Source organism: Lepisosteus oculatus, chromosome 21 (assembly GCF_040954835.1).
Source record: "Lepisosteus oculatus isolate fLepOcu1 chromosome 21, fLepOcu1.hap2, whole genome shotgun sequence".
Taxonomy (NCBI): domain Eukaryota; kingdom Metazoa; phylum Chordata; class Actinopteri; order Semionotiformes; family Lepisosteidae; genus Lepisosteus; species Lepisosteus oculatus.
In genome coordinates this window covers 10,591,935-10,619,463 of record NC_090716.1, presented here as the reverse complement: position 1 = coordinate 10,619,463, position 27,529 = coordinate 10,591,935, and the positions used below count along the sequence as shown (strand labels likewise).

Sequence of the window (27,529 nt, the reverse complement as noted above, 5' to 3'; positions counted from 1 at the left end):
CACAATGCACCATTTTGTAAAAACACTGCTGTGATGCTAGAATTCTATAGCTTACAACCAATTACAATGTAGAAGACAGAAAGAATTTCTAATTGAACTTCAGAAAAATGCCTGCCCATCCTCATTCTGTAATGCTGATCATTATTTCAAATAAAGCATTGGTGCTGTATACTCTGTCTTGGCAGCTTTGGTTAGAGTGAGCTGTTCTTCTGCACCTGTTTTGAGACTTGCTTCAAATTCTCTTAAGAACAGGTGAAACCAACACAAATGAAACTCTTGGATTTTGCAAACAGTTGCTGGCAATCTATTTTCAAACTGGAAACATCAACTGAAAAAAGCCCTTTGGGATATAAAATTCATAGAAAAAAATTGAAAAAGCCTTTTTGAGGTATAAAATTCCTAACATCATACTGTTTTTTTGCACATCTCTTTGTTCTTGGCACCTGTGTGTCACACAGGGAAATCTTAAGTCAGCCATGGTTAACTCAGGTTTTTTAACGGCTCACTGAGTTGTTGAAGTCCTAAAAATTTTAATATATCTTTAGCTTTCTTCTAATTTTCCATTAGAAAAGTGTAAACCGCTGATGCTTGTTAAGAACAAAATTGAATGCATAGCCAAACATTTTATGTTAATCAAGTCACATCTTGATTGTGATTTGTTACTGGAGGTACTGTTTAACCTTCAGCAAACTGACCAAAATTAATTTTTTATATAAGCTGAGTATTTTCCAGCCAAAATACTACAGATGTTGCTGTACAAACATTGAAATCGAAACTGCTGTCTTGCATCTACTGTTGAAAGTTTTCCAACAGGTGTTTTGTTCTGTACATGCTTCCCAAGCACCTGGATTTAGATTAACTGAAAACCTTGGTAGTAAATATACAGCTGGGTAATATTACTTGAGATTTTATGTCATTACAGTATTAGAATTAAAACTGAAAAAAAAAACATTGAGATGTGATTTATTAGTCTTGTAAAAACACCTTTGTGATTTAGACTTGATTTCCTAAAGGATTTAATTTCGTCAAGCACAATTTAAAATAGGCATTGTAAGCTGGTAGTACAGAATAATTTATTGCATTCCTGAACATATCCAAACAGTGGGTACTGATATGATACAAGCTGTAGTTTAAGTGTTACTACTTATATTGTAGTGTTAAATACTCAGTTAATAATGAACCACCTTCTTCAATTAGAGAGCCATCCTACATTGTAAAATCTATTAATGATGTTATCAATTATAATATTTTGCATTATAACAGATAATAATTATGACATTTGAAAGCCAAGACACTTAGAAATATAAAAAAGTCCATCTTTCTTAGGAAGATAATAATAATTGATATACCTTCTGTTCATTAAAAACCTTAACTGTGGGCTTTCAAATCAATCCATTTCAAAACCGTTCCGTTTTCTTTCCACTGAGTTTAATATTTTATTCGCCTGAAAATAACCCTCTTAAGGTTTTATGATAGTTCTTTATTATTGCGGGTTTGAACTGCGAGGCCAAATAAGGAAACAATTACAGGATGTTGGCTCAAAAAGTGTGTCAATTTGCCAAATAAGTTTATCTTGATTTTCGTTGTGGCTGAACACATTCTGGAAGGTTAGCCGAGTTATTAAACAAAAACGTATGGTAGCTTCAAAATTATTCAGGTCATTATGCTGTTGATCTATTTGTCAGAAATAGTCAAACTAGTTTTTAGAGTAAAGACTCCAGTGCCCTTGCTATTCCCTTTATTAAGTAAAATATATAGTTTTTTAAAACTTTTCAAAGGACGTATGTAACATATATCTAACCTTTCACTCTCCTAAATAGCTATATATTAATTTTATTGTCATTAATATATTATGGATGTAAAGTTTTTTTTTATTTTTTTAAATATTAGATTTGATACAATTGTTTACTTTCTGAACACAATACAGTGTGATATAATGTATGAAATGTTATTTTCAAGTCAGGCAGCAATATTGTTTTTTTTTATCTTTTTGATTATTAACAGTACAGGTCTTCAAAGGAGTTGCATAGCCAAGATTTCACTCTTCTTCTTGAAGTAGTAGTTGAATCGAGCCATTGCATACCTACAAAGAAAGAACATAAGACTTAAATTACATGGAACATGACATTAAACTCGCAGGTTGTTCATGCATTCAATTATGACAGTAAGTTAAAAAGCATTCATTAGCTTTGCTAACATGCCAGTTAAACTATTTAGCACTAGTAAGGTTTTGGGGTAATTTTACCATACTGTGCTGTATGCTGTACTTTGTGGGATTTTTTTGCTCCAGTGTGCACATTGTTATTTACAGTAAGTGACATCTGCCAGCAAGCACAATACTGGAAAAGACATAATTCCTGAGAATAGCACACCTGTTTAGGCCTTTTGTCATGTAAGGTCTTTTGTTTTGACCTACATACAGTACATGTAAAATAACCATGCGAGGCATGAGTGAATCTAGTAATGATAAAACATAAAAGAGACTCCTTATCCTGTTGAAGGATTATCAAAAGGCAATCAATGCAAATGGAAAACATTCATTCCAAATTCATTGTCAAATATATTCACCTAATATGCTTCAAATGCATTTCTTTACCTTGTTTTTGCATAAAGAGGAATAACACACAGTATCTGAGTTATTTGAAATTCATCATTGCTGCCATTGATCACTGTACTATCACCTAAATGTCATCTTGTGTCAAGAGAGAGAAAAAACTATTAGAATCAAATGGCTTAGACGAGTCTTTTAAGATCAACCGGCAATGTCTTTAAATATTTTCTAAGCCTATGAACTGTGAGCTTTACTTTGATTTTAAAAGTTATTCATTAACATAGATGTGGCACGTTATGCTAACACTTCCTTTCAGACAAAAACATTATTCATTTAATCACCATTATTAAGAAGTCGTTTAAATAATACCACATGAAAGCAACTGCTTTCAGATACAAAAAAGGAAGTGATTACATTAAAACACTACTAATTCACACCGTTCCCATCCAGCTTTTATTTAAGGAAAAAAAACACCACTTCATCACTTTAACTGCGAGAAAAGAAAATGAAGTGAAAGATTAAGGTAGGATTAGGTTAAATGTCAGTAATGAAAGGGAAGATGAGATTTAGCAAGAGCGAAGTGATTAAACAAGAGATGAGAACAGCCTGGAGGAAACAGATGGTTGTACAACAAACATTTAAATACAGCAGATTGTGGAATTTTCTTTTAAAGAAATAAGAAAACCACATTAAAACTGTTAATAAGAAGGTAGGTAGAAAAAAGGGCAACAAATTTTACCTTGAAGTTCAATTTTAAAAATGCGATCATCCAAAACTGGGAGTATGATGTACAAATAAAAATAGTGGAGATCATGTGATTAAAATGTATATTAATTGTATCTATAAATGTCATCAAAATATCAAAAGTCTTTTGATATTTGGTCTGGTAGGACAGCTTTTTGAAAAACAGTAAAATTTGCTCTTGTTCTTGCAAATGCTTCTCGTGTGTCTTCTGTAAGTATTGCTGCTAATGCTGAGATGGGTGTTTTTTTTTTACTTTGATTTTTAAAAGAAATTATGAATATTTTCTTGTTAAAAGGTTTTGAGTTTTTCTGTGTCCTTCAGTGATTTTTTTCCTCTTTCCTGTCCTCTGACTTGATGTCTGACATCTTCAGTACCTGTCTGCCTGTATACTGTACTTATACTGTACTGTTTTGAAGATTATATTAGAGGCAGTAACTAATTTATCAAGTAATGCATGTTTTTATCAAACCAAGCAAAATTAGAAACTTACTTTTTCGTTAAGAATGTTAATGCATGGCTTAGACAATTTAAGTAACAATTAGAAGTTATTGAGAATTTAAACAATTTCCACCCGTTTTAACTGTATTTTGTTATAATTTAGATATAAAAATACATTTAGAAATTTCCAGAAAAAGCATGTTCACACAGACAAGGATAATAAAGCAGATTGGAAAAATACATAGTAAAATTTGGAAGGGCTTCAAATATGTTTATTTAGGTTAATTGATTCAAATAACTGAGCAAATGTGAGTACATAAGAGACTGTGGGAGATAATTGATATTACATAAATGATATGGGCTTTGATTTGACTTTCTGGAGGGATTTTGAAAGGCGGGAACCTATCAGCATAATATGGTATCAAACATGGTTGCTATTTAAGATGTAGGTTAATAAGAAACAACTGGTCGATTTTAAAAGAGACACCTTGTTTTGTTTAATTAATTTTTAAAGATACAAAAATGATGTACAGTAGAACTGATTATCAATAAAATCCATCTGCCTGTGTGTATCTTAAGTGAATTGGTCCTGGAATAGCATATCACCATTCTATTTTTACTTTTGAAATTAAGATTTCTTTTTGGGATTTCCCTAGGTGCTTCTACTGCATGTATGCTTAACTGTCAGACCGAAGGTCGAATGTCTTTGCATTAACTTTGGCAATTTTGGGAATTCTCCTGGATTATTTCTCTCTGCTTTTGATGACAGTTTGTGTCATTTTTTATATCGACTGCAAGATACAAAATCAATACAAAAATAGTCCTGTCTGAATACGTCTTAGCTGGGATAGGGAGGCGATTCAGAATAATTCAATCTTGTAACAAGCTTTGCTGAGTTGAGGATCTTGTCTTGTTACTTTTATCTCGGCAAACCAGGACAGACCAGGAGGGAGTAGTGTATGCCAAGAGAAGCAAGATGTATTTTTTTTACACTTAAAGCTTAAGGGTCTCCCATGTTTGGCAAAGCACCATCTATCTCCATACTGTTCACGTTGCTGATATGCTATTATGGTGTATCCAAGTTGCTATTTTAACTTCCAAATTAAAATTTGATTCCTCCCGTCATCAGAGACTCTACAGACTATCTGAACATGTTTCCTCTCCCTAATTTCACTTCATCCGTTATACTGTTCAGGTTTGGTATTGAGTAAACCTGTGTCTGGAGAAGCTTTTCATAAAGATAGACACTGTATGTCAAATACAGAATGCAAATGCATTAATGTGTTCACATTGAGAGCCATTCTGCTGTATCTAGACTCATTGTCTCAGAATTCTGGACAAGGAATGCTGATTAATTTGTCTGAGGATTTGTCTTTGTAGCAGTTGTGCAATATAGAACAGCCTGTGTGTTACTCTCGGTCTCAGCGGTGCACTGGAGTTGAGATGCTGATGTTAGACTCCAGCTCACCACCAGGACAGCTTTTTAGATTTAGTGCTATAATCTCTAACTAAAGTCTATTAGCATTTAAAAATTGACATAAAAGGTCAGAGATCAAAGATCAAGATCAAAAAGGTTCTTTATCACTGCCCTTTGTTGTATAATATTTGACTGCCAGCTTCAGAAAATTATTTTAATTCTCAACGATCATCATTTTTGAGCGATTATATTTGTTGCAGATGCATATCTGTCTAAAGTTGAATTTTGCTACATTAGAAACAAATGCCTCATCAGATATCTGATAAGAAAACTTGGTTAACAAATTGCAGTTTCATTGAATAAAGGATTCAAAATGTCTGTGCAGCTTTTCTTATGTTTGAAAAAAAATTAAAAAAACACTTAGGCTGAATTACAGTACAGTATATGACCTCACTGACCATATTTCATGTTCTTAATTGAACTGCAGATTTTCTCATCTTAAACAATTCCAAACTTTCAAGCAGGAACAATAAAAATGTAAAGTTAAAGAACCAGTAACACTTTATATCAGCTTTGCAGCTTACCTATAAATTAAAACTCTAGATAGGATCTTAAAATGTAAACTATAAGGTATGGTAAGAGTACCAGTTTAGACAGCGAATCTACAAACAAAATATTTTTTTTTAATAAATGTAGCTCAATGTGTTTTACCAGCTTCTCTATCACAAACAATGTGTTTTCTAAATATTCATGTTCATGTATGGTTTAGTTATACATCTCTGTATGTAACAATTCAAAATTACATAGGAAGAGAACTGAAGCACTGCTAGATAATTTGTAAAAGAACAAAGGATGTACTGTATAACTCTAAAACTGTTTTTACTTTTACTGAATATGCAAATGCATTCAATTACCTGTATAACTGCATCACATTTCTAGATACTCAAATTATTTTTTTGCCTTAAAGGTTATTTATTGTTTGAGATCATGCAGTTTTGTTTACAGATTAAAAAGCTTTTTTAAAAACTTTCATAAACTTTTTTATCTTGTAGTAGAGCACAGTACATTCCAGTGCCTTAGACTACAGTTTTAGGATTATTACCCTTAAGTGGATTTAAAGACCTAAAGCACCTTGTGTGCTACAGATCAAATAGCAAACATGTTCCTGCACTTGAAAACAAGTAGATTTAAAGACTGTTTAAGTATTATTTTTATTCTGATTATTGTTGATGAATGGTTTCTTTTTAAAATAAACACTTTTACCAACTCATGGGCAACTGGCAGGTTTCAGAGATTCCTGATGTGAGATGATCTGAGCTTACTCTGACCACCTCAAGTCCACTGAACTACTCCGGCATCTTGCCAGATGTATAGTAGACTGCTGATCGGGAACTTGCAGTCAGTGACAGTGTGGATACAGACTCAACCTGCCCAAACTTTTTACTGGTAGAGTTTCTGGAACTAAACAGGTTACCTGCACTACAGTTATCGTGATTAAGGCTTGCATACAAATCACACATGAGATAGAAATAATATAGCAAATTCCTGAACTTGGGATAGCTTTTCTTTTTTTAGCTTTGAACCTTTGGTGAAGCAGTTAGAGCATTTAGCACTGAAAGAGCTGACATGCATATTCCCCACATTTTAATTTTAAATATTTAAAATTGGCACTAGACATATGATAGCCCTTACATATAATTCTGTTAAAATAATGGGTTTGTCACACAAGTCTGGAACTGTAAAAGAATCGCTGCTTTGCCAAATACATTATACAATTTTAAGTATATGTATAAACAAAATGAAATATCTACTTCAGGGGAAAGAAAAAGGAAAGTTTTCCATTCTTCTCTGCGATCCCTCTATTGTCACTTGCATTTGGCTTTCATTATGTACTAGCCCCAGGCGCCTGCAGTCCTGTAAGGGAGCCAGGAGTAATTTGGTTTATAGAGATCATATGGCAGGGAAACAGCGCTTGAAAGACAGAACTCCAAGAACCATATTTGATGAATTTCCTATGATTTGAGCCTGGGTTTATTCTTTCCTGTTGTGGAACAGAGACCCTAGAGCACACGCGCCGAGCTGGGGATGAGCGACAGTGAGGGCCAATTAAACTACAATATACACACTGTTTTTGCACATCTCAGATTGCATTTCCTATCAGGAAAAGGGGCTCTGAAAATGATCCAAATGAGGGCAGGAAACCACACAGAGTGTAGGTTGCCTTTGTCATTAACAATTAATGTAACCACTATGGCTGGAAAGTACTACTTTTGGAGTGCTTTTTCATAGGATGTTAGCACACACACACACTAAAAAAAACAACAAAGAGTTTTGGCTGGGGCAGATTGGAGGACAGTATCAAATCCAAAATCTGTTAGAAAAAGCCCTCGGGGAAACACGTTTTTGGTGAAAAGTGGCAAAGAAAACATTTTGTTTTTGTGTTTTTTTCCTATATCAAATAAAATCACTGCACTAACACGTCTGCTCATCTTAGATTGATTCCCCCTTTCCGTTCACTAAAATGCCAGTCTTCATTAATGTGACCAGAATGTCATCAAGTAGTTTAATGCCCCTTAATTTCGTTGTATCGTTTACGTTCTTGAGTAGAATGGAAATGAATCCCATCTGGGCTTTTTTGGAACCTTAAAGAGAAAAAAAGTTGACAGGGTATTTAGACGTGCTACTTCACTTTGCATTAGAGTGTACAATATCAGCAACAAGGAGCCCAAGTGAGGCCAGGTTTCAGTTCTTGTTCACTGGGCCTGGAGCAACGGATCACTTACCTCAGGAAATCAAAGTCAATCGTGGAATATCTGGCCTGGAGGAGAGCCCAGAGGCCCCATGAAAAGTGTGAAACCTATGTAAAGAAAGAGGATTCATTGAGAAAATCCATTACAACTCAGGAAGCCAATGAGCATGAAAAAGAGCTGTCTTCCTGATAAAAAAAATCTGCTGTCAGGGGGGGTTACCCAGGCAAGTGTACCCACTCTGGAAAATATAGTTATCAGTATTGTCATGTTATTGAGATGCACTCAACTGTACCCATCTCCCCCTGAACTCTCAAATAGTTGAATTATTTTTAATGTGTGAAATGTGAGATATGCAAAACCCAGTGGAATTCTCAGACATTCCTGCAGCATTCTAGAATTTAACTAGAAAATTAGATGTGTTAAGTTCGTAGGATAAAATGTTGTGTGAATTCTTATTTGCCTGATCCTGAGGTCTGAGGGGGTATTTCTAACTTGCTAGTGAAAGTAATATTGGTGAAATTCTGGATTCATATTGCATTTACACTTGTTTAATTATTTTAGCTAGTAAAATTAATAATTAAAGCTATAACAAATGAGTGTAAGTCAAAGCTGCATATACTGTAGGAATTTTTTGTTAAACTACATTAAAGATCAAGTAGAGTATTCACATTGAAGTACAGGAATACTTTTGCTTTACAGGTATTTGTCCATTATGTTCACTGTAATACCATTACACTGCAGAACCTTCCTTGATTTTTTTTTTAGTAAGTTGAAGTTACTTTTAAATGGATAAAAACACGCTCGTACATTTTTGTTGTTTTAAGCACAGCTTTTGTAAAAAAAAAAAGCAATTAAAAACCTGGAAAGCAAATAAAGCCGTGCCTCAGTGAGCAAAGTAATGTCTGTGTGGAGGGAAGAAGTGGATCATCCCCCCTGGTAGAAGACAATGGCACAAGAAAAAAGAGTTAAGTGCGCTTGCAGTGTGACACTGTTGTTATAACATGCTACCTGTGTACCAGAGCTGCTCTTGATGAAACATCGTTGTTCTCCCGTTGTTAAACAGGATGTTGGAATAAGGTTCATTGTTATACTTTTAAACAATGCACCTTTGAAAACGGATGAGGCCATCTGAATGTGAACATGAGACAGGAATGTACAGGCCAGCTTACACTGCGGAGATCATGATGAAATTCCATTGGATACTGTAGCTGTTTGAGCTACTGTATCTCAGCTTTGAAAGGATATAGTACAGATTCTTGGACGTAGCCTATCCCTCACTATGTAGTGGCTGTTACATTGCCTTCATAGCAGGTTTTTATAGGCAAACCTGGAGTTGGAATAATATGAAAATACAGAATACTGTATGTGTACTTTATGTTTGATCTTTTGCTTCATGACTGCAGGATATCTTATGAAACCTGAAATGGATCTCACAGTGAAACAGTAAAGCCTTTTTTATAGCCTACAGTGATCTGATTATGACCACATTCATTAAGGACTTCAGGTTGTTATTCTCTTAACAGAAAGAAAAGATAAAAAATAGTATAATTAATGACTCCAAGTTAACTCAGATGATAAACATGCACTGTATATTCCAAACCTGAAGTGTAACCATTTAAAAATGAAGTTCCCAAGTCAAAATGTGTCCTTTTGTTTCCTTCTAAGCCAAACAGTGCCCTTTTTTCCTTTTGGGCAAAGTTGAAATCTAAATTTGTGAAGCTACCCCTTCTTCAAAACAGTATAAAAATGTATGTTTCATAATTTCAAAATTTAAAGAAGTGTGTACGTATTTTGTTATGTGGATTTAACTTCTAAAAAGATCAACTCAAATAGCTATCAGGTATATGCCACCTGTTTTAAGAGCTGACCTCTTAAGCTTCTTGCATCTCCTAAGCTGGAGGGTGCCACAGTAGATTTGTTTTTAATGCGCTCTGATTTTCAAAGCTCTTCTTTTTTTATCCTACTTCCTGCTGCCTGCTTGGACCTTCAGTACAGCAGCCCTGTATAGGAGAGCCAACACACAGCAAACTGTATTTGGGGAAAACCCCTGCAATTTTAAAATTCTAAACAATTAAATGACATCTGAGCAATGACAGCTACATTTTTCTTACTTATGAAGCATGTTGATAGTGATTTTATTTTTAATTTAAATTATTAACCATATACACAGTAAGGTCTTATGGTACAGTATTTTCAGAGGCACAGCAATAATGAAGTTGACCTCCTCAGAATCTTATGGCTCTCTCTTTATAACAACACTGTTTTAAGTTCAGCTATCCTATATGCAAGACACTGCATTTTTAGGTGCCATTCACTTACAGTATGTTTAACTTCTCTTCCCAGCTGTTCTGTTGTTACCAGTCAGTACCTTAATTACTATTTTATTTTGTAAATAAATGGGTAGATGTAAATATGTCTGTCTCCATTCTTGGCACCTTGTTACCCATGCCTTATCCCCCATCCCCCCCCCCCCCCCCCCCGCAGATAGAGATGGAGTTCTGAATGACACCATCTTAAGCTAACAGTGAAAATGCTACTCTGACAGAAAGCAGTGACAATCGAGAAATTCTAAAAGAAAGCCAGTGAGGGGAAACAAAAACAAAGCAGATTATTACTGTCGATCTTTAGGAACTGCACAGACAAGTATGACATCACAGAGCCACAGTCTCTGGCCTCCATTCTCTTTAGCCCTGTGTCCTTTGGCTAACTCACCCAAGACTTTAGATATGGAAGCAACAACTTCCTTAATGATTGTGGCAGCCATCAAACTTTTAGGAGACGCCACTAATGAGTTTCTTTTTTTATTGTGTCCTGTAACTGTTCATGATCTTGGGCAATGGTATATTTTAATCAGTATCTTATGCTTAAAATCTCCTCTGGGCACTGTAGCAAACATGTTTTAGTTCGATAGAATAAATGTTTAACCTTGCATTTTAAGCCTTTTATACAGTGAATCTTGATGATTGCACCTACTTTAATTAAAATCAGGTATCATTGTGATTATGACTATACAGTACTGCTGTTTACTCTGTGCTAGTACTGTTTATAGTTTATGTAATGTAAATACAGTGTATTACCCTTGTGGATTGAGCAGTATTGTTTTTTTATTATAGTCCACATAGTTATCACAGAGGCCTCTCGAGAGATGGCCTATAGAATTGCTGAGAGTCGGATCCGACTGACCGGATATCATCATCAGTTATCACAGAGCTAAAAGGAATGCCAAGTTACTGTACATCTGAAAAAAAAATGTTTTGAGCTTATTGATATATTTGAACATACAATCTAATGAATTATGTATGAAAATGTACTGTAAGTAGTAAAAAATGCACTAATACTAATTTGTTTGTTTTGGCCACACAGACTTTTTGCCTGACTGCTCCATTGTAATAAGCTGCATTTAGTATTGTCAAAATTCAGTTTTTGTGCTTGTCTTAAATTGCAACATTTTTATGTGGAAAAGCACTGCCTTTAAATAAATATCTACTATTTAATGTTATTTGTATGTAGGAAGTTCACAGTGTCTAATAGACAAATGATGAGTCAGACTGGGATGTTTTAACTTACTTTTAATTTAAAGAAAGTAACTACAGTAGTTTAACTATTTGTGGTTTAAAATTGCACCACGGCATGCACATTTTCATGATAGAATTGCACTGGCTGAATTCTAGGCATTTTGTTTGATTGTTAGAGACAGCAGTTTAATTTACATAGTGATATAATAGCAGCTACTTGATGTGTTTTTGACAAATGACAATCCCCACCCACCCCTGCCTTTAGTGTCTCTGAGGTATAAATCTGAAAGATATTATTGACTTTCTTACTCCTTTTTAGTGGAGGCTTTTTCTGGGTTTTGGCTGCAGCTGGGTTATTTCAAAAGAAAACACTTTATCATCATTTATTTGTAATTTAAAGACGCTGCCACACCACTTAGAAATTTCTCAGACAATTCAATGCATTGTGTTCTGGGTAATAAAAGCACTTTTGGAATGGACCAACATGACTTAGACTTCCAGAGAAAGAAAATTGTTCTTCAAACCACATGAAAACTTGGCAGGTGACCATAGTTTCTGTTGCAACGAATCCAAATCACTTTACATCAAGTCTCCAAAAGTATAGACAGTGGAATGACTTCAAACGATGTATAGACTATATAGCAATAAATTTCAGAATAATAATTTGATTGCCAGTGTTGTGTTGGTAGTGGTATATATCACTTAGAAAACATTTTATGATTTCTCATTTACCACAGTCCTGTGTATTCCTTTAAACCTCTTAACGTAGAAAAAGAATATTCTTAATAAATCCCTTAAAGATACCAGAATATGTTATCTTTTAGTTTTTATGCTGACTGTTAAGTTTTTTAGTGTAACTTCTGTTTTTGGATACTTTTGTCTCTCCTTTGCACATTATGTATTTGTAGTGTAGAGTTTGTAATATTTACTATGAAAGTTACTGTATTTTTAAAAAAGGATACAAGTTTCTAGTTCACTGTTTCTGAAGTGTAGTACTCAGTACTCACACTGTGGCCCGGGTCCTAACTGATACTGCTAAGGAGGGATGGGTTACTTCGAAAACTGTCAAAAATCTACATTTTGTACATTTTAGAAATTGTGAATAATATCAGACTGATTGACCTTACTTGTCCGTGGATACTGTAAAAGCATATAAATATTGAGACATATTAAACATTCCATATTTTTAAAAATCTTTTCCATCTTAATTTAGATCAATCATTTCAGTGTTCTTGAATTTATGGTGTGATACCAAATCTATGTAATGGTAGATACAAAAGTTCAGAACATTTTCACTTATGTATTATACATACCTTATTGAATTGTAATATACTGTATGAGTTGACTTAAGATGATAGCATTCTTTGTGTTTTTTGTAAATTATGAAATAAGATTTTTAATTAAAATATCATTTTAAATTACTAAAAACCTCTTTCTTTCCAAGTGTGGCATTTCTTGTTTATTGAAATATGTACAGTGGGAGCTTTTTTTTCCGATTTGTTAGATCATGGAGTGCTGAAACACTGATGTCAGAGAAGTTTTGTCCAAAACAGTGTGTAATACCCTGCTCTATAAATGTCTCGAAAGATTGCTTTAAATTTAGTGTAAAACTGTAAACCTAGACATTTCAGAAGAAAAATGTATGTGTTGTTGGCTGGGAATTTATGTTTGATACATTGGCAATTTCAGAATTAGCTGCTGAATGTCTTTGTAGACACTGAAAGGTAAGAAGTTATAATTTGAAACTCTGCTGCACTGCTGTCCAAAAATAACATGGCCTGTGTGTACAGCCAGTGGCATTGTAATCGGACAACAACTAGCTCTGTGTTTTCCCCAAACCAAAAGAATGGAAATAAAATCCTGTGAGCTGGCCAGAAAAAATACAGCCATATCAAAATACAGTACTAAATACTTATAACGTTTCATACCCAAGAACATTACGTATCTACAGTAGGAGGCATGTAAATTATTTTTTATTTTTCTTCAGATTTTTCTTCATTTTCAATCATGAATATACTGTATGTATGTGATAAGCTTGAGTCTTTCTTTGAAGTGCAAACATTGTGCCAGTGGTGTCATGGGTTGGTATTAAGTTATATTTTGCATGTTGTATTTCAGGTTGAGCTGAAAAAGATTAATTTCACGACTATTCATGACTATCCATGTATCTTTAAGTAGGTACTGTATTTGCAACTCCTGTACTCTTTCATAAGATCGATCATGGATTATTCTCAATAATTTCAGATAAATTAAAAAAGTTTTTGAATGAAAGTGAAAGCACATTGCAAGTCAAAAGCAGAATGCGTATTTGAAATACTAAAATATTGTAAAATGTCTTAAAGCATACTTGAATAGCCTTAAAATTGTGATGTACTGTATGCTGTAATATGTTATAAACCTGTTAATAGAGCTAATATTTAAGCCTCAATTTTTAGAGTAGTACTGTAGGCAATTTAACTCTTTATTATTAGACTTCTGCACATTGTTGTAAGTGGCTGGATTGTTTATGACGACAGTATATCATTAAAGATTGTTGATCTATTTAAATACTAACTTGTGTAGTAAAATACACAAAATAACAAATTATGAATCATTTTGTTAACCGTTTATGACATATACAGTAAATGTGTGGTGTAAACTACCTTAAAATGCTGTATATGTTATGTTATGAAAATGAGCAATTTACTCAAAACCTAGAGCTTGTTGTTAATCGGGCTTGTAATTTAACAAACTTCGTCACATTGATCATAGTCTTCAAAAACAAGACCACAACAACTCAACGTAAAGTCAAATTAGCAACTAATATGACAGTTTGGAATAAGTAATCCATTTAAATTTAAATGTAATTAACTGATTATGAGGTGTTGTTCATCATTAACAGACTTTGTTCCTCTCTACATAAAGACAAAAAGAAATTTTAGTTCTGCATAAAGAAAAAAAATGTGACTGAAAATAGTAAAATAATGCTAAATGTCCTTAGTACAGTTGTGTATATACTGTACAGTACAAAGGTGCACACTGCAATGTTTTTTTAAATCTAATGGCATGTGAGCTGTTGCTGGTTTGTGGAATGTGTATTTCCTTACTAAGCCATATTCAAAAATGAAACCAAAAAGTTGCTCAAGCAGATGGTATCCATATTTAGAGAGCTCTCCCAAAGGCACCGAAGACCCCACGGTCACAGCATTGAACTGATGCCTGACAAATAGTGTTTATCTGTTTCACCCATTTTGGTATATTAGGGAGCAAAGCGAAAACACTTGGTCAATTATGGTCTTTATCAGCAGTTACATAAAAGAAAACATTGTATGAGCCACTGGTACTTAGTTAAAATTACACTTTTGCAACTATGAATAAAAATACAATTCTTGAAAGGGCTCAAAATCATATTTATTGTTATTATTTTCTAACGGAATTAAAAGGTACCGAAACACTCACTCCTGTGCTTTGGAGAGTCATGGAAGCTGTACACTAAGGTTCTGATCCCTAATAAGGAACGCAATTGTAATTTGTTTAAATTACAAAACTGAAAAAAACACACTTTAATGCAAGGCACCACCTGCTTTTAAAAGGGGGATGGGGTGGGGGGGGGGGATGGAATTTAGTAAAATCGCACAAAAAAGGCATTGTTGCCCTGTGCCGCACAGCTGTGCCAGCCTACAGCTATAGAACATTCCGTGGTGTCACATAATACTCTGTCAGTTTCCTGTTCAAAGTGCCAACCCAGAAAGAATGACTGTGCTGGGGGAGGAGGCAGTCGGGCTTGGACAGAGCTCACTGCTGGAAACTTTTGCCTGTCTTTTAATTATTCATTATTCACCCAGAATGGAGTTATATCCCATTGCTAACTTAGGAAATGAGGGCATTTTCCTATTAAGTGGACACTGATTTCCTAGAAACATGATAACTGTTTAAATCAATTGTGTCTGCTGCACATTCAGTGCATTATCTTCAATATACAGTATGTTAGTTAACCAGAAGCAGAAAAGTAATTTTCCTCCTGTATCTTGTGGCCAGCTGTATCAGACTGTACTGTTCATAACACCTCCAGTGTTCTTTTTATTACAACCTTTATAAGGTGCTGTATGAACATTTAATAATACATTTATTATATTAATATTAATAACATGTAATAATAATGTGAGAATTGGTGCCAGTAAAATAACTCACCTGTACTCAGTATGGGATTTTAATATAAAACATTCTCTTAGAACAAATGGCTGCCAATTGAGATTTGAGATATCCGACATGGATGGGGAAAATAAAAGTTACCTTGGGGATTTAACACCTCTGCAGAGAAAACTGGCAAAATTAAAATGTTTTTCAATTTGTCAGCTGAGTTTGAAATATCTACGGTGCACAAATGCATTATCACAGTGCTAAGGGTCATGACATCCAAACCTTATCCCACAAGTGTACACAGCAAGGCAGAACTACACCCGGGATGGAGGTGTAGATAAACACTCACATACGGATAATTTAGATACAAATCAGCCTGGCCAGACTGTCTTTGGAAGATGGGAGGAAAGCAGAGTCCATGTGACAGTGAGGAGAACGTACAACCTCAACCTCAACGGACAACCTATATACTAGTTCAGGAAGGAAGCTGCATCAGCATGCGTAGGCTGCAAAGGAACAAGTAATAGGTTTATTCCATGCTGGAAAAAAAGAAGAAAGAGATCACAACGTTTCGGCCATGGAGCCTTCTTCAGGTGTCAACCTCTATACAATACATTTTCCCTTCCAGGATCGATTCCAGGACCCAAGAGCTGTGAGGAAACAGCACTAACCTCTATACTGTACCACACGAATATTTTTTAAGTTTTTTTCCCCAAAATGTATAGCTGAGAGATTTATTACTCAGCCTAACTGAAGAACCCAGTTGACTCGGAGGAAAGGGCCATCTGAAAATGAGTGAGGAAGCTTTATTCCAGCGCTTCCTGTTTTTCAAGAAAGGTAGACCTCAGAGAAGCTCCTAGATTTCTTTTTTAATTCCCAACTTCCTGAGAGGTGCTCTGGTATGTGTATGTGTGCTATGCATTCACATGTTTTTCTTTTCAAATTGCTAGTATTATAAACAGAATAATAAATTGCTCTCAGTAATTTTCGAGCAGCAAAAAGAACAGTACTGTTTTCTCATTTTTGGCAAAGAAGCTAATGAAGTGCTTTGTGGGTTTTTTGTTAAGTAAACATGCGGTTTACATAAAAGTTACAGTATTTTTTGATGAAGAACAGCATACCTGTGTGAAAACCCAAGGAGTACCAATCCTCATAAACTAAAAGGCAGTGTAAATTCATTCAGCTCTTCTTGATTATACTGTGTAGTACATATGACATTTTTTCCCAATAAATGGGTTCCATGAATTGGAATAATTGAATACTCATGACTTTTCTGTTGAGGACCGTTCAAGCTTTCTTTTATGCCCCCATTTTACACAGTGTTTGCAGAAAATATTTTTGCAATAAAATTTGAACCTGAAGCTTTTACAGTGTCCGCAGGCAAATAAACTTTATTTCGTCTTTTGACATTCTTTCTCTTTTTATAAACCCATACTAGCCCATTTTAAAGGAGGTTGCTGATGAGAAATGTAATGTTCCAGAGACAACAGAAAAGCCAAGAGTTAACTTTGACTCTTCTCATTCTTGTGGAACAGTACATGGCACTCATTTTACTTGCTCAATGCATCAAAAAAATATTCTAACAATACCTTATGCTTGTTTGCTCTATCACTGTGTTTCTGACAAGAAGGTGAAAGACCATTTTGCTATGATAAGTCAGTCTGTTAACGTCTTACAAAGGTTTGTTGCCTTGACTTTATTTCTTTGTATGAAATGTTACAGTTGTGATGAGCCCATAAAATTGAAGTTTTTTAATTAACCTGTAGCTCAACAGGTTAAGGTTCTGATCTGCAGTTTCAGAGAAGAATTACATTTATTGCTGTGCTTAACTGGCATTTCTGTGTGCATTATTCTTAAGCATACACTGATTATCACAAAGCCTATTACCTTGGTAATGGTCTGGTCAGCCCATAGATTCAGGGCACAGGGTGAGGCTCCAAACTGAACAGGACTGTAGCCACATTCTTAACCATTGCCGCAAAAAAAACCCAACTAATATTTAGCTGGAATACATTTGGAGATTTGCTTGATAACTAAAACCAAAACTGATCAGCTGCATTGCAATGAGTTAAATATCTGGAAGGGGTTCTTAATATTTGGTCTTAAAAACATGTTTTCTGTTGTATATTAATTTAACTTCATAGCAGGATATTTCTCCTTTATCTGTCATGTTATCTGCAATTAATACTTTGTGTATTTGAACATACAAGCCTTGAAAACAGCCAATGTTGGTGGCACTGAGGGATAAAACAGACATTAGATGGGTTTTCGCATGGGGACTATTAATTTTTAATATCTAATTAAACTATATTTTTTCACCATCTCAGATTTTTGGTGGGCTATTTTCCTTATGAAAATGACATACACCCTCATATTGTGAAAAGTTGTAACAAGCAGCTGTATTCAATTATTCATTTGGTACATTTTATATTTACATCACCTTGTAATGATTTTCTTCTGAAAGTTTTGAAGTTCTATGGGCCTTGTGAAATAGTAAAAGAATCTCTGCTTTATCTTTATAAACTGCCTGCTTTAAATATTTCCCTTCAAAAATGATGTAGGTGAAGTCTAAACTGAAGAGAAAACATTGTTGACCTCAGGAAAAAATACAGAATTCATTTAACACCAAAGTTCATTGTTGCCCTGTCAGCACTTTAATTTCAGCTGGAAAAGTCATAAAATATCACAAACTTGCACCTGTTCTTTATTAAGAGAGTAAACTTTCCAAGTCCCAATGTGAGATAGAGTAGTGAGAGCTATTTATCTTGAGAATAGATGTTCTGAAGAAAAACTCCGCTTGTGGATGTGGAAATGCGCCAAGCTCTAAGTAAATCTTACAATAACAAATCAATTATAGATGAGAAAAACAGAATGTTTCTGTAAAATTTCATTGATGTATTTAGACTAGAATCTGATTGCTGTTTATATTAATAAACACAAATATCCACCTTGTAAATGTACTGTCGCAAGGAACTGTAGATTTAATTACTTAGTTGTTTCAAGCAGCAGGATATTGAACTAAAGACACAAAATACACATGAAAGAATTCTTCTCAGGTCTGTTTTCTAATTCTGTTTTACAACTAATTGTATTATTTAGCTGATTAAAAAAACTAGAACAGAGATCATTCAAAAACAAACATTAAAACTTGCTATCTTTAATATGTGTTAACAGATACCTTAATGAGGTAGATGAAGAAAGATCGTATACAGTAGGTATATAAGTATATTATGAAGTGTATTGAGTATATGATATTCAAGAGGGCCGAACATGACAAAAATTAAAACACTTCATCTTTTTTTACTTTTTGCTGTCTTCAACAATACTTTCACTTAACAGTGGTTTCCCTTCCATCTTCGTCAGTGTGCTATGGTAATTACAGAAGAATGCACCCCAGCAACATTACTGCAGTGAACATTTGAAAATTTGATTCCGCTTGGCACAATACCAACACTCTGCATGTACGCAAACCTGACATTAATGAGCTATAAGAGATTACATGATTTAGAAGAGAAGCACTCGGTGCTACAAAATCAAATAATAGATCTCTAGGCTATAATTAAGAGAATTGGGATTCGACAATGAAGTCATAATAATGTAATTTAGCTGTAAGTAACACAGCCACAGAGTCACATTAAGAGGTGCGATCACATCTTTTCAGCAGAGTTCCTTGGTTAAGAGTTGTCACTGCTCAGTTAAGTCATCTTAAGAGCAACCTGTTGTCACCTAAGACGATCGCCTGACAGCCTTGTGCTGCTGTAACACCATGGCATTGTGCCACCAGTGCCACGGGCCTGTTCAACACTGCACACTTCACCTTTCCTAATTGCACACCTGAGATGTATTAGTCAGCCTAATAGAATTACAGTCATTGTGTAACAGCTCATTTGGGTAACAAAATAAATATAACCTAACACAGCATGGCATTGATAACTACATATTCATTAGGAACAACGAAGAGGTTTCAACTGTATGAAAAAAGTGAAAAATTACCATATAACAGTTCCCTAAGAAGCACCATGCATAGCTAAGTGGATTTTTTTTCATTTTCATTAACCCAGTTCCTTGAATTGATACATTCTACCTTGATTTTACACTCATAACCAGCACTTAGCGTTTACATGATCCTGTAAAATTTGATTTGACTGAGCTAGAAATGAGGAAAACCTTGGAAAAAATTCAGATGGAATCGGTTTTATCACATTGCTTAACGAATACATGCATCATAATATATTAGTATATTATAAATATAAATATTATAAATTAGGTACTGTAATCATTTACTGAAAATTGCTAAAAAATAGTGCAATGAAAAAACTGAACAGAATTATTTGTTATGAGTTTCTTATCTGTTTTACAGTAAATTTCTGTTTCATTACAAAATTTACCATAATATCTATACGTTAAAAAAAACTTTTGTATAATTTAAGCAGCTTTAAAAAGGTGACTCTGTGTTGCCCTTTCTAGTCATAAATGATATTTAGTATTCTGATACTTGCCATTGCATAAAACATCAAGTCATAACTGAATTTTAAAGCACTGAACAAGTTAGGTTAATTCAAAGCATTAATTGCAATTAACCAGCAAAATGTCTGCAACATGGCAGTTAGTTGAAACAACCAGAAATAAAATGTGTGTTTATTACCACCTAAACACAGTTTTAAATGATGTTTTGGGAAATTATTCTCAGGTTTATAGCAAAACATTTCCTAACCTGCTTTTCATTCACCTATTGAATAACAGCACACGTATAAACATCAAAACCAACACAATGACTGCTATTGGAATTGACAGACTTACTGACAACAGAGGTTGTTTGAATTTGCTGTGCCTACAGCAGCTTGGAAGAGTGTGCATGAAGATCTGAAGAAGGTGCATGTCATAACAGTGCTGAAGCTCAGACAAAAGACATCACACAGCAACAAAGTGAATTCTCCCTACAGCCTAGGGATATTGTTTCTTGATCTTTAGATTTTCTAACTTTCCACCACATTTACCTTTACACACGGTGCTTTCTTACTTCTGTAATGTATGGAATTCATTATATACTTCTGCAATGAAATTATCACACTGCTGGGTTGAACATCTGCACCCTGTCATATATCATCCAATTCATTTCTAGTTAATTTGATTCTAATATCTGCTTACATGATAAGCCAGATGTTCAGATAGACTGCAGCATCTAAAGTTTTGTTTTAAGAGTTTGCACAGTACGAGAGAATTTCACCCTGGGCTGATTTTGGTGTCTAGGGCGGGAGTAAAATGTGTTTTATCTCAGTCATTAATATGTATAATAGTTTCATGATTTTTAATATTTGTTTTTACTGCCAGTGCACACAGAAATCATCTATAGCCATCAAAATTTGACAGAGTCCCTGTGGGCAGGCCTAAAGATATTTAATTTTTTTTTTCAGAATTTCAATCGGTCTGTTTACATGATTAACTCGCCCAGGATAAATATCTTCAGCTAACGAGAAGGATCTTATCTGTGATTGGGATCAAGTAATTGAAATGCATCCAGTACAAGTTAAACCCACTATTCCCTTCATGGACAGATGTCAAAAAAACTATTTTTCTCATTGTTTAATAACTGAAAGTTGGCATTTATACATAAGATGCATTAATAAAAATATTTCTGTAATACTTTTACAAATCTTACAATTACATTTACTTTGTGCAGGTACCTTTGAAAATAAATAGCCAGGAGTTACTTAACTGTTCTTGAATTTGCATGTTTTGGAAAAAGTATGTAGTACTGTGACTGTAGAGTTTATTCAATGTACTGATACTCCCTGTGCCTCTTGGACACTAATGACTATTTGAGCCTCAGTGTTTAATGGAATCTAAAAGGTATATGTAAAAAAGTATATCTCCAAATTACATGGGGGAATTTTGGAATCTCTTTAAATTGCATGATACTAATGGCAAAGCAATTTCAGGAGAAAAACTAGGTACTTATCAGTGGGGCCTGCTAAGAAAAGCTATTTTAGAAAGAAGGAGTAAAATATGATGATCCTGCAGAAGGACTGTGAACAAGAAATCTGTGTGTCGTACATACTGATGGCTGTCAACCGATGTTATATTTCTAAAGGCTTTGGAGGGTAATAGTAAAGAATCACTTAACTCACCAAAGAAAATTTGCAGACTTGAACATACAGCTTCTGCACTTCCTCGTCAGAGACTGTAGAATCCATGCCATTGTAATCCTTGTAGGTTTCTAAATAGGTTGCAAGCCAGTCGCTTTGTAGATCTTGGTTAGGGTAGAGGCTGTAATCTACATTATGCACTCCTAAGAATAAACATGGGAACGTTTGACAAAATTAAATAATTGTTCTGTTATCATTTTTAGAGAAAAAAATCAACTACAGTATCTGTGCATAGCTGTCAGTATTTTAATTTCTGTGAATGTGATAAATATAACATTTATTTGAATTTCTCTGTATGATAATTGCCACCATTATTTTTAAAACCACCTGACATCTGTTAATTAAAACAAAACTAACGTGTTAAAATAGGTGAGAACAACAACTTTGAGCTTTAAGGAACATTTGAAGAACGGAATGCATTTCCACTGTTTATGTAATTGCGTTTAACATGCCTTTTCATAGTGTCAGGGAATATTGTTGTATCAAAATTATACTGGTTTATATTAGCTGGAGTATGATTTAAACAAAAATAAAATCATATAAATACATTGTATGTGTGGATTATCCAGCATGCTTTTCTTCAACATTATTATAGCAAATGGGGCTGAGGAAATAAATTTCATGCTTGACATACAGTATACAGTATGTGTTCACAGTCACTGAAATATGTTTTTATGTTATTATATTTTTCAGCAGAAGCCCTTTTTTCTAATAGGACATGGGATAATCACAACACCACTCTTTTCTCTTGATCAGCTCCATATGCCTGTCAATGTTCTCCATTTTTTTTCTTCATATCAAATGGCCCCTAAGCATGTCTCGTGACATGCCCCAGATTCAATAGCCTAACCTGAACTAATTAGAAAAGTGTTTGGAAGAGAACGTATTGCACACCATGGGAGTTTAATGCCAGTCAGATTAAGACATTTGCCATATGTCCCAGGCACAAGGCCTTTCAACCTGTCATCACATCACTAGACTTGAGATGCAGGAGTGCTGGGTTAGAACTTAATGCTCTGGAAGCCTTTCTGCTCTATAAATATGACATTGAGTTCGCTTCTGCTCACACGGGGGTTTTAGAGCAACTTCAGCCGTCAGCTCTTACTGGGTTTGGTAGAATGTGGTGCAAAGAAAAAATGTCCATAGATGCATTTTCTTCAGTTAAGGATAACCAATGTGTACTTTTAATTTTAAATTTTAATTTTATGTTACTTTGTCTAGATGGTTCATTGCAAAATGAAACTGCTTGCATCTTTGCGACTTGAAAAAAACATGTTTATTGATGACTGGCTTCAGTTTGTTTCTGTACCTTTTTAAAATGGACCATGTAAAGCCCAACAATATTTTTTTGGTTTCCACTTGCATTTAAGCTCTATATCTTGAACAGTTATGTGTTTGCTAACACGCACTTGCAGCTTACTGTTTGATTTGCAAGGTGCTTTCTGGATAAATGCAGTTAAGTCATTTTTAATACCAACACGTGCTTTTAAGATCAGATATTCTTGTAGGGGTATATTGAAATACATACCCTTTTGTTGTCTGAGAGAGTAAACTGACATCTGAATTCATTTAAAACTTGCATCAAACAAATCCCTATAGTTTTCCAACAAGATATGAAAAACCATTGCATTTAACCCCGTTCCAATAAAAATAATAATTTATTAAGTTACTTAGAGGATTCTAACATGAAAGTCTAGTTGTTCGGGTCAGACCTTGGTCTGCATTTGTACTTCTAGTTGTGTAATGTGAACTTCACATTGAAGACTTGACAAATATTGTATTTTTGATTATTATTCATTTTTTGTAACAACACAGCAATCATCTTTAATTATAAGAATGAAGACCTTAAGCTTGAGGGGACCTGCATGTCTGTCATCTTGTTCTAAAAATGAAATATTTGGGTGGGAGCTTTAGGGTTGACATATAGAAATTATACTGAGGGCTCCAACCACAAGTGCTACTATTCCTTTCATTTTCTCTAGCATTAAAAGTTGTTCTTGGATTTAGTACAGAAGACATACAGACTGAACCCTCTCGCTTTTAGACAAAAGGGTAGAAAATGTAACGTAAACCTACATCATGTGCTCATAGATTGAAAATGATGTAACTCCTGGACAGAGAAGCACATTTTCTTGAGTTCTAAGTATTTTTTTTACCATTTCTTCTATTTAGAAAGTAAGTGCTATCCAGGACCAGAAAGAGAAGTGTGTGTATGTGGTCCACTAGACATGAAATTAAAAAAAGGTTGAAATAAGGCAGCACACTCAAGTGAATTTTCAAGAGGTTTTATATGGAGACAGTTTCCAACTATATACAGTACTGTGATTGTGATAATTAAAGATATCCACCAACCTGCAAATTCATTAAAGTGATTCCCAATGTCGTATGCCTGGTAGTTGTAACCTGCATATTCATAATCAATAAATCTTACGAAACCTGAAAAGAACAATAAAGAAGTAAATGATCACCCTTATCACTATTATTGTAATCTAAGAAGTTTAAGAAGATAATATTGTGTATAAGAACATGAGATGTGCTCAATAAATGCAAAAATATTTACTACAATTTTTAATGTAAGGAAAGATTGTATCGTTGTATTTAAGTATTGTAAATGGGATGGTTTTCCATTTTATGTAGGAACTTCCTATTTAGTAGGCAAGCATTTTTGCTTATTTTATATGTCTGTCACAGGAATGTCTTACAAATGACCTGCCATACACAACAACAATTTCCCATAAACATAAATTGGTTTCTACAAATGTCTTTCTTGTCTGCTTACTGACTTATTTTTGTTTCACACGTTAATGTCCTATGCCAGTAAAATCCTTGCCCCCTGAGGCAACAGAGACACTAACAGGTTTGGTTCCACGTGTAGGTGATACAATCTCTTCCTCTAATCCCACTTCGTATTTGTAAATGTGCCTATTAAGACATTTTATCTTTTAGGTATAATGGCTTCTAAACAGTACCATGAACACTCTTTTTATAGTTGTTGTGAGAATAAAGATCCTAAATGGAGCAGATATGTTTCACTAAAAAACTTTCAATATCTTAATTAATAAACAAAGTATCTTCATTTAAAAGGAATTTTGAATGATAAGAATTTCTGAGACTGTCAACCTTCTAAATTACATTAAATTTGAGGACAGAGTACTGTATATTTTTTGAATTTGAGAGATGTTACCCCACTGTATATTTATTTTGTGCAGTTGTAGACATAAATAATTGATGCATAGTCTACTGTACATATTAGCCTGTTCTTGTATTTACTTTCCAGTTAAGATTCCATGTCCCTATGTACTTTTCAACATTCTGAAAGAAGTTTGTTTTCAGTGACTTATAATGTGCAGGTTGCTAGTTAAGATCACTGTAGATTTGCTGCTACATGCTTGGATACTTTAAGGCACTGACTTTCATCTGATCTATAGTTCTGACATGAGAAGGTCTGCTATTCAGCTTTATCCTTAAACCGATTTATAAAACAGTTGCCTTTATTGGTGTCTGATGGGAATGCCCTGCATTTTTTATTTTATGTTGTGGGAATATTGCCAGATGCCATTTTGCACCACCAGCTTCCTACACCATAGAATAAATAGTGGAGACTGATCTTTAGATTTCAGTTTTTGGATTGACATAAAATTCTATGCTGTACGGTTTATAAAATATTTAATATACAGTCCTATTGTTTCATTTTTGCTGATTCAAAAATGCATTTAAAACATGCAGATAAATCCTATTTAAAAAACATTCTCTTTAAAAAACAAGACACCCATCTTAGATACACTTCAAACAGAAGATCTTTAAAAGATTGATTATGTATTAGAAATCTCCAAGTGAAAGATCTTTTGCACTATGCAGTACTGTATACTGTATCTAGTACAGAATTTAAAGAGTTTGAACTGTTAGTCTTCAAAATTACCTAACCTCCAAAGAGAGTTTTACATCCATATTGTCTTGTCTTTTATTTGGTTTGTATATTGTATGAACAGACAATCATTAAAAATGCATTAAATAAGTATTGGAACCAACAACATTTGTTTTGTTTTAATTTTTCTCAGTGTGCAATTATGTTGGCATATTTTGATAAAAATACCAAATATATATTCTATTTAAGAATGATTATACATATTATACACAAAAGTGTGAGGTAAAACAGATATATTTTAAATCAATATTTTTGAAACTTTAGTAATGAAAGTGGACCATCTGTGCAGGTAAATGTATAACTTTTAAATATAAATATGATTATTGTACCATAATACAGTAATTATTTTGTAGATAACTGTGTGCAATATATGAAATGGATTTTGTCTAGGTGTTGATAGAGAAAAAGAATTTTATTCTTTGCTATTACTTAAAATCACTGATAATAATACTTATTGGATATCATTTTGGTGATCTGTAGAAATATGAAATGACAGGTCCTTTTCAGAATTTTCCTGCATGACAGTCTTTCTTTATAAACTGTACTTATACAACTCATCATTTGCCTCTAGGGTTAGAGGAACAACTGCTATTCTATTCAATAAAATATCTGTATAATGGATCTAGTTATATTCTGTGTCCCATAACATCGTACATTAATGATACACTCTGGCTACCTCTCAAATAAATAATTCAGAACAAATTCCACCTCCCCTTCCAAAAACAAATCTGTTTTAAAGAAACATTCTCTGACAAGAAATGGTTTCCTTTCTGTGTTATATTGTAGGTGACCCTAAACCAACCTTTAGCTTCATTGTAGATGATGTTTTTACACAGTAGGTCATTATGACACAGCACTGCTGGGGATTTGATTTGAGAAAGGTGCTTTTTAAGTGTTTCAATTTCGCTCACAAGGATGTCAATGCTGGGAACCTCTGTCAGGAACCTGGAACTGGGAGGAACAAGTACAAATGGGAAAAACAGAGGAAAAATGACAGTTAGACACGCAGAAAAATAAATGTCTGAAATGGTCATTATTATTTAATATAAATGCCTTTCTTTGCTTAAAAAATTTAAGCTGCAGTGGCAGTACCAGTGCTGCATATGTCAGAGGAAAGCCAAGGGACCACAGATGATTTAACTAGAAGAGGGGAGCGTATGTTAAAACCACATATGCAACAGCTCGCAGTAAACAGTAAATATGTGGTGCACTTGGCAGGACACTGGATTTTTTGGAGAGCACATGGCCAATTTCTTTAAGACAAAGAGATGGCAGTCTTTTTTTTTCCTTGTGATTTGTTTGCTCTACAGAAACAATCTATTTTATGATTTCCAGGCTTGTTTAATAAAAAATAGTGAAAGGAAAAAATGTATCCACTGTCATATGTCTGAAATTAAAATTGTGAGTAACACAATGAAGAAATTTATCATGACTGTTCTAGGTGTGGAAACAATACAATTTACAGATTCTGACGCAATTGTTGTAATTCTTCGATTAAGACGAGTGTGGTGTGATGCCACGTAGGATGGCCTTCAGTAGAGGCACTGTTACGGTTCCGAGGTGAGTCGAGAGAGATCCTGTGCAGAGTAAGTGGAAGAAACAGTAACATGGGAAACAGTCCTGCCAAGCCCTACACTCTTAGGTGGTTGTTGCTGTTGCTTTCTAGAGGCCTTGGAGTGGGTTAGCTGTCTGAGCTTAACCTCTTTCTCCGTTTTACGAATCGCAAGGCAGAGTTCGAATTCAGCCTGGCAAAAATCAAAAGGGTCTTTAGCGTCTTCATATGCCCCAACTTCCCTAGGCTGAACTAACCAGAACCAAAACACACGAGTGGCACACGGCCCTAACCTAGTGTCTAGACAAAACAAACCTACGTGTGCACAATGTAACCCGACGGCCTTACCTGTACCTTTTCCCCGGTGTACAA

General features: G+C 34.3%; 1 protein-coding gene and 1 long non-coding RNA gene across 6 annotated transcripts in view; one reads left to right on the top strand and one right to left on the bottom strand.

The window, feature by feature from the left end:
- Nucleotides 1-27,529, top strand: part of LOC107075812 (uncharacterized) — a 157,102-nt gene that overhangs the window by 21,624 nt on the left and 107,949 nt on the right. The window lies entirely within an intron of this gene.
- Nucleotides 941-27,529, bottom strand: part of LOC102694058 (ethanolamine kinase 1-like) — a 63,362-nt gene continuing 36,773 nt past the window's right edge. For 2 of the 4 annotated variants that reach the window (XM_015338435.2, XM_015338437.2), the window contains exons 4-8: nucleotides 26,408-26,556; nucleotides 24,033-24,116; nucleotides 21,663-21,823; nucleotides 7,934-8,007; nucleotides 2,092-7,792 (exon numbers count right to left, since the gene is read on the bottom strand). In XM_015338435.2, the coding sequence (XP_015193921.1) occupies nucleotides 7,714-7,792; nucleotides 7,934-8,007; nucleotides 21,663-21,823; nucleotides 24,033-24,116; nucleotides 26,408-26,556 (547 nt within the window). In that variant the 3' untranslated portion in view covers nucleotides 2,092-7,713. The other 2 variants (XR_001477330.2, XM_015338436.2) reach the window with 2 other exon arrangements.